General features: G+C 43.0%; 1 protein-coding gene across 3 annotated transcripts in view; it reads right to left on the bottom strand.

The window, feature by feature from the left end:
• Window positions 1–8,022, bottom strand: part of POLR3E (RNA polymerase III subunit E) — a 26,785-nt gene that overhangs the window by 18,054 nt on the left and 709 nt on the right. For 2 of the 3 annotated variants that reach the window (XR_001862016.1, XM_008633504.2), the window contains exons 2-11: window positions 7,417–7,467; window positions 6,623–6,700; window positions 4,992–5,107; window positions 4,613–4,695; window positions 3,781–3,888; window positions 3,288–3,337; window positions 2,883–3,002; window positions 2,266–2,351; window positions 1,187–1,231; window positions 1,015–1,106 (exon numbers count right to left, since the gene is read on the bottom strand). Coding sequence is in view for 2 of the 3 variants with exons in the window: in XM_008633504.2 (XP_008631726.2) it covers window positions 1,015–1,106; window positions 1,187–1,231; window positions 2,266–2,351; window positions 2,883–3,002; window positions 3,288–3,337; window positions 3,781–3,888; window positions 4,613–4,695; window positions 4,992–5,107; window positions 6,623–6,700; window positions 7,417–7,467 (829 nt within the window). In the remaining variant the exon portion in view is untranslated. Of the gene's footprint in view, window positions 1–1,014; window positions 1,107–1,186; window positions 1,232–2,265; window positions 2,352–2,882; window positions 3,003–3,287; window positions 3,338–3,780; window positions 3,889–4,612; window positions 4,696–4,957; window positions 5,108–6,622; window positions 6,701–7,416; window positions 7,468–8,022 lie in introns of those variants that run through there. The other variant, XM_017734166.1, reaches the window with a different exon arrangement.

An 8,022-nucleotide genomic window follows, 5' to 3' on the forward strand; every position in this document is an offset into this window, starting at 1 on the left:
GTGTCACACACACCCTGTGTCACACACACCCTGTGTCACACACACCCTGTGTCACACACACCCTGTGTCACACACACCCTGTGTCACACACACCCTGTGTCACACACACCCTGTGTCACACACACCCTGTGTCACACACACCCTGTGTCACACACACCCTGTGTCACACACACCCTGTGTCACACACACCCTGTGTCACACACACCCTGTGTCACACACACCCTGTGTCACACACACCCTGTGTCACACACACACCCTGTGTCACACACACCCTGTGTCACACACACCCCACTGTGTCACACACACCCCCTGTGTCACACACACCCCACTGTGTCACACACACCCCACTGACACAGCTGCGAACTGGTATTCAAGGTGTTCATGGGCAAAGATTTGTCTTGGGAAAAGAAATAAAGCCTAAGTTTTACTCGGTCTCCCCATGTGCTATAGGCATCCTCTGTTCTAAAAGTACCTGCTTGTGTTGGATCAGAGTTGACTGGCTGAACTGTATTAATAAAACATTAATTTTTAAAAGATCAATGCCTTTGGCAATATCTGTAAGCAGAGATAGTTGACAAAGCAAGATGCTCCTGAGGAAAAATCCTCAGGACTTGCTCTCATCAGAGAGTAACCCTGAAGAGACAAAATTAAATTCCTAGGCAACACTTATGAAGTGTGTATCATTAAAAACTTCCCAGAAAATGCCAAAGTGCAGGCTGTACATGCTCAGACCCCACATTCCAGGAGATACCTGCTGAAATAAGTGTATCCAGAAAGCTATCATCAAATTAGAAAATTTTCTAAGAGTAAATTGATAGCAAGTGTACTAGCAGTCAGATCAGCTGTCACTGCTCTTTTTAAGGAAAGGCTTGGGATTTAGATTCTTCAGAGAATCAGAGAGCCAGACAGTCTGTCTGGTGGGGTGACAGAACTGGTAATACTGGGGAAGGAACCTTATCTGAGGCAACCAGAAGTCACAAAGTGAAGTGCAAATGAATTGCAAAAGCTACAAACCGTTCTTCATCAGGATCTTGATCTGATCAGCAAGGGGTAAAGTTCTCAGCTGGGCCATAGAAAGCACATTGCTTGGAGCCATTGGTTTGTCACTGCAGGTAAACAGATTTGCAGCCCATGAAAAAGAGCATCCAGCCAATGTGGACTTTGAACATTATGTACAAACACTTACTTCTCTTCCTCTACGCTTGGAGGCATCAGCATCATTAAATATTCACTAGAAGAAAAGGAAGCACATTCTTTTAAATGCTTGTCTTGGGACTTCCCAGGTTTAAGTACAGTAATTTCCTACTTAGAGTAAACCTGCTTGTGTAAATCTACAAAACAAACATCAGCCTGAAAAGAGCTCTCCCTTCCACTCCCATCTCCTCAGTAAATTCAGAACTAGTAAAAGCTACTGACATTCATCTGCCCAAAGAGAAGGTATGAAGCAAATGTGAGTCAGAATCCCAGCTCTTTGGTACAGCAGAGGTGTCCAAACAGAGGATCTGCATGAGGAAATACATTAAACACAGGTGCTCTGACCAGCAGTCAGCAGGGTCACATGAAGCCCCACAGACAGAAGGAATCAGGCCAGCAACAAGCAAAAACTCTGTCCCACCCATGCAATTACCAGTGTCTGTGAGAAAGAATCAGATCCAAAAGCCTCCTCAGAACACCTATCACTGACCCACTTGATGTCAAACGTTGAGAAAAACATGCCCACACCATTAACCAGAGTCAGACTCTGCCATTTCACTGTTACTTGGGCCATGGCTACATCAGGTGACAGGAAAGCACTGACTGCATTGTGGAAGGCTCCTGTAGAGCTGCAGTCACCAAGAAACAGACACAAACACCTTTCAAGTAGTTTCAGTTGTCCCCACAAATTGCAAAGGGAAGTTTTATAAGATTTGCTAACAATAGAAGTTATTGGCTTCAGGGTATTATTTTATATTAACCACAAGAAGCTTTTGTTTTAGTTTTCCTTTGCAGTATTCACAGTCCAAATAATGTAGGGTTGTGATAATGTACAAGAAGTACAACCCTGAGTAAAAACAAGAGCTTTTAATCTCAAGAGTATAGGGAAACAAAGAAAGTAACCTCAATAAGATGAAAGCTAGTTTGTTTCTGTATTTTTTTAAACAATTCAACTTTTATCATGAATAGGACTTTCAAAGAGCAGATTTTTAAGTAATATACCTGCTTATTACTCTGAAAACAATTCCAACTAATTAATGCCTTTTCTGTAGGAAACCACCAAACCATTACCTGGGAGATTTAATTAATTCCGTGTTTTCAGCAAGGCCGTGACCTTGACTAAATAAATACTGGCGCTCGTGTTCAGAACGGCTATCCTGGAGACAGGGAGAAAACAAGAGTCATTATCACATACTGAAACTACACAAAGTGCCAGAGAGCTAGATTTCTCATTCCAAACTATGACCACCCTGTCATTCATTACTACATCACTCAAGTGTTCCACCTCACTAACTCATGTTCTGCTTTCACATCCTTGTACAACGCTCATGTGATTGGGAACATTTCCTTTGCTATGCCTTTGAAACCTCCTGACAGATGTGCACAAGTCAGCCAAACAGGATTGCTCACTCTCGACTTTCACGAAGTCCAGTTCACAATCCAAGACCCGAGTGATTTTTGCACTCAGACCCCCCTTTATGTTCGTCCAGCTCTCAGTTTTGAAGTGTGGAGACCCCAAAGCATTATCCAGCAGAGGAGATACAGAGCACTGCAGGGTCTGTTGCAGCCTACAGACTTCTTCATTATCTTTTGATGATCCCCTGATTCCCATGGGCCCAGATTTAAGTTCTAGACTTGGCTGAGCCTTCAGGCCCAGGCAGCCTCCTCAGCAGCCAGCACACCCCTACCTTCAAGCCATAATAATGTAGGTGAACCCAGTGCTCTTCTGCTTGTCTCTTCTGCAGGAACTCATAGGACTGAACACGTCGCTGCCGAGCTTGTTCGGTCTCAGGGCGGGAGAATCGGACCTAGAAGATTTGGGCCTCATTCAACACAGCCCTAAAACCCTTGGAAAAACCCCACCTGCATTATTTCTTTGGTATATCAGTAACAAGTTAGAGGCCTTAGTGCCAATGAATCGCCCCTTGCTCTCAGTGCTGTCTTTGTGCCTGTGCAACACCTGGCCTCCCCCTCCCAAGCCCAGGGTCAGCAGGACTAGCTGAGGTTTGCTGTCCTTTCATTTGGCCCTGAACTGTCAAGCTTTCTTGTGAACTGTTGCCTGAATCAGCACAAAAAGGAAAATGCGGACATACAGTAATTTGCTTAACATCGTCCTCAGCTTCATCCTGGGATGAATCACCACCTGCCAGAAAACACAGAAATAAACACAGTGGTGCAGTGAAAGAGCCAAAGCCAGTCTGGGGGCCCATGCAGGAAGGAAGCACACTGAGAACTCCATATCCATGGGTTCAATCCCAGCCTGCCAAACTATGCCATGTATGACAGCACCACACTGCTCCCGTGAGAGGACACCCTGTTGCCATGATCTTTCCAGTGGCAGTGGTGACACAGTCCCCACCACTACCCTTCGTCACTACCCAGCACCTCTGCCAATCCCCCTCACTGTGCCCACCAAAGCATTTCAATAAAAAACCCCAAGATCAGTGAAATAATCTGAGAAATGGCCTAATAATGACTGTGTTGTTAGAATAAGCACCTTCAGAACAGAATGACTCTTATCAGCAAAATTATAGAGAGAACTTGTATCTCACCTCCCCAGAGAAAACCCAGCTGCGGAGCATTTACCTTCATTAGCAGCTTCTCTTTCTCGGTGTTTTGCATCAGCCTTGTCCAAGTAGGTGAAGCTTGGCCTCAGCTGAAGAATTCCATGTAGGGGAGTCAAGTGAAGTTCACCTGAAAAAGAGAATTAATGTTGGTTAAAATTGATTTTTTCCACTGCACGAGGACACGACTTTTCTTTATCTCCCTGTCTCTGTAAAGCCACAGCTTCAATTGAGCATAAAAATTTAATATAGCAAAAAGTAAAAAGGGATTGAAGTGAAAAATTCATCCAGTGCTCAGGATTTCAAGGGAATACGAAAAACCAAGATCTGTTTCTGTTATTTTGCCTTCCATGTTGAAATCAGATTTTGCAGAGCCACATTCTGGCTCAGGCCTGACCCATAGTCCAGAAGACCCCCAGTAAAATAGCCATCACTGAAAACAATCTACATATTGTCATCTCAAATGACCACCAGATCAAAACTCTGTGATGGTCTGGGCAGTCAAGAGAGGGACAAGAACTGCTGAACAGGAAATTGACAGACAAAGTGAGATTAAGAAAGCAATATAAATAATAATGATAAATTCATGCTACAAATGTGTATATTTCAGGCCACCATAAACTGCTAGGATTCTGGAGGCATCTATAAACCCAAGGTGTTCTTACATGGTATTTACGATTTTGCTAGACCTACTCAAGGACTCTTGGAACACAGATAAGGGAAAATTTTCCTTCCTTTAAAGACCCATTAGTCCACTAAAATCCAGGCCAAAAAATAAAAAATCAAATAGGTCTTACCTTAGCACTGAAATGAGTATGTTTCACTGATGTGAGGATTAAGCAAAAGAAACTTACCTTTTTTATAAACAGCAGCTGCATAGCGGGAAACATTACTGGCAGCTTGGGAAGAGCAGAAAGTTTGCTTGTCCATCAGCTTCCTGCAGATAGAGGAGGGCAGTGAGATGGTCTCCCACAGACAACGTGGCATGCAGGTGCCAAAGGTCTGAAAACACCAATTCTCAAAATGGACTACCAACAACTGCAGCAGATAAACATCCATCACTTCTGTCTGCAAATCTGAATTCATGACGCACCACAAAAAATGTAGGTGATTCCCAGAAATACTTGCTACAGAACAGTGTTCAAAGCAGCCCCTGTGACTGCATACAGCCACTGGTGGACATACAGATCTGTGCTCACCACAAAAAGGAAACGAAGGCAAGAGGACACCTACGAGGAATAGGTGCTTGTTTCATCTGTACATGTGCCATCCACGTTGAGAGCGATCTGTTCTCCCTTGCTGCGACAGTAGTTAGGATTTAAAGTATCAATGGCCATTTCAAGCTCAACCTAAAGAATATCAGAGGAAAGACAGCTAATTACTATGGCACAACCCCAAACATATCAATTAAAACCCAACTCCACACTTTCTAACATTTCCACAAGTTTACAGCAAATTTAAGTACATAATGTAGCATCATTCAAACCCACAGGGCAAATCTCCCACACAGAGATGAGCAGCACTTAGAAGGATTTGGTACAATGAGGTCATTTAAACAACAAGTTGGAGATACACAAACTCCTGTGTAAATGAATGGGATCAGAAGAAGCAGAGTTCTTTAGGCAGCCCTGAAATACACCTTTGCTTTGTTGAATACCTTCCACTACATTATCAGTCTAATTTACTTATCAGAACAGATACGGTGCACAAGCAACCTCCTTCAAGCCCCCCCATCACCAAGGAACCACTCAGAACCTCTCTTAAGATGTATTTCCTTCTGGTTTGGCTACCAAGAATACCAAGTAACTCTGTCCTCTTCAGAGGCAAAGGCCTGGATTCTGCTAACTCGAGACCGCGGCGCTCAGCACGGACTTCAGTTACTCCTGACTTTCACTTGTCAGAGCACTGTAACAAGCTCCAAGCCTTTAGTTACACAGAGAACTATTCCCCCCACATAAACTTAAAACTTCAAACAAATCTCCAAAATTAAGCATTCTCCTGCATAATATTTCTATTTATATACTATGACAATACAGTACATATTCTTCTTCAGGGCGTGCCAAAGCCCTTATAATTTGTGTATCACAGCTACTGTCTTATTTTTTTCTTCCCCTTTATGTTATTCATGAACTGAACTAGTTTCAAGTCCCTGGATGAGACAGTGTATTTACAAAGGTCTGCACAGGGCTTACAGTGCAAATGTTTGCTGATTTTAATAAAAGACTTCCTGAACACAACAGGCATCCTAACTCCAAAGTTCACTGAAGCACTTTCCTTAACCATTTTCCAGAACCAAATTCTAGTAACACACACATCTACTGCTGCAGTTTTTAAATAAGGCAGTGTAAAATAACAGCTGGGGTTCTGGGATATGTTTGCAAGCAAGTGCAATGACTCTGGCTTTGGCTGTACTTTACCTGTACAGCCCCAGTGATTTCAGAAGGACTCCTGATGCTTCACTGCCAGGCAGGAGAGAAATCAAGACCTGCACTGACACTGAAAGACAGAGGATGGCTCTGAGGCTCAATCCTTCTTCAACCCTTCTCTGAATACTGGAAAGACCTTTTAAATCAAGCTGAATTCACACAAGCATCCACAGACTGAATTAGCATTAGTGACTATGTCTCCCTGAGTGATTCTGTTTTCTATTAAAATAGTGGCTTTCCCACCATGATTTATAAACTACTTTTATTCTAAACTCTACCTCACAGACACAAAAGGCTCCTCACACCTTCAAGCATAGAGACCTGGTCCTGCAAGTAGCTGCATGGTTAGAACAGCCCAACAGTGCAATGTGCTTTTCTTAAGTACATTCTGCACATCATAAAGCAACTTTTACCAACTGGACTCAAATGATGACCAACCTTTTGCTGCTTTGGTTTTATCTTCGCTGATAAATGTGTAACATCATCGTAGGTCATGGAAGCTGGGCGAATGGGATACTGGAAAACAGATTATTTCATACACCCCTCTTCTTTTAAAGATCAAAGAATTCCACAGAAATTAACTCAATTTCCCCTGTCCCTTCACATGCAGATCCACTTGCCAGATCTCAGAGACAAGACACCAAGAAAAGAAATTAATTGACTGATTTGTGAGTCATCAGGGGATTTGGGAGCATGACCTAGAAAGTCTGTTGTTTCTCTCCCAGCCCTCTGCTTTTGTCACTTCACAACCCGCTTCCTGCCCCTCACACACCACAATAACCTGTAATACAGGAAAATAGTCCCACACATTAGTCCAGCAGAAAAATAAAACCTTATCCCTCAGCATTAACTCTCTGTAGAGTTATTAGAAGTAAAATATCTGTGGGTTTATACAAGTGTTAGCTTAGAGAGTACAGTCTGCATGTTGCTGGTCAGGAGAGCAGACCCAGGTTTAGCCACGTGGGTCTCTCTTCCGAGCCCCTTGGGAATGCTGAGAGGACAGTGTGGTCTCCCAGGGAAATCTCCCAGCCACAGCAGCATCCTGCTGGAGCTGCCACGTCTCCAGCACACCCACAGGCCCCATCACCAACCAGCCTCACTCCTGACTCCAAACTGAGACCCAAACAGGTTCTCTGTATCCAAGATGTTGGCAGACTAAAGCACTAAGGAAAGCTATGCTCGTTGCATTTATTTTAAACAAACTATCACTGCATAAAAGTTAACTGGAATACCTGAAACAGATAGAGCTTCTCCAGTAGACTTCTGGCCAGGAACACGTCAATCTAAAAAGCAAAACACACAACTTTCATCAGGTGCCAGCTGTAATAGAAGTATAACCCTTAGAGCTGAAATACTGACAACACTAGCTTTTCATTATGAACTCTAACACAAAACAGATTCACGACTCTCCTGTCAAAAGTTTCCTCTTTGCTAACTTTGACATGAAATTCTGCAGTTGGCCTTTTTAAAAACCAAACCTAAAAACCCCACTACAAAGAGGCAGCAGACAGTGACTCTAGCTGTGTTTTTCCTCTCTAAGAAAACTTGGCAAACAAATGTGAAAGAGGAATTTTTTTCCTCCAAGGGACTGAAGCAAATCTGTTATCACAATTATAGAAAGAGGAGGAAGTTCTCACTTTGGCAGAATGACTGAAAGGTAAATTTGTTACTGGTATTTTGGCACAAAATCTTTCTAAATTAGACAAGAGACACCCACATCCTCAATCTGGTTCAATACTTGCATTTGGCCATCAGAACTGAAAATGCACAGATGTTTCATGAATATAATATATGGAAGTTGCCATGTTAGGTATACTCCTGACAATTGCCACTCTTTC

This window comes from Corvus brachyrhynchos, unplaced genomic scaffold, assembly GCF_000691975.1.
Source record: "Corvus brachyrhynchos isolate BGI_N302 unplaced genomic scaffold, ASM69197v1 scaffold5, whole genome shotgun sequence".
Classification (NCBI taxonomy): domain Eukaryota; kingdom Metazoa; phylum Chordata; class Aves; order Passeriformes; family Corvidae; genus Corvus; species Corvus brachyrhynchos.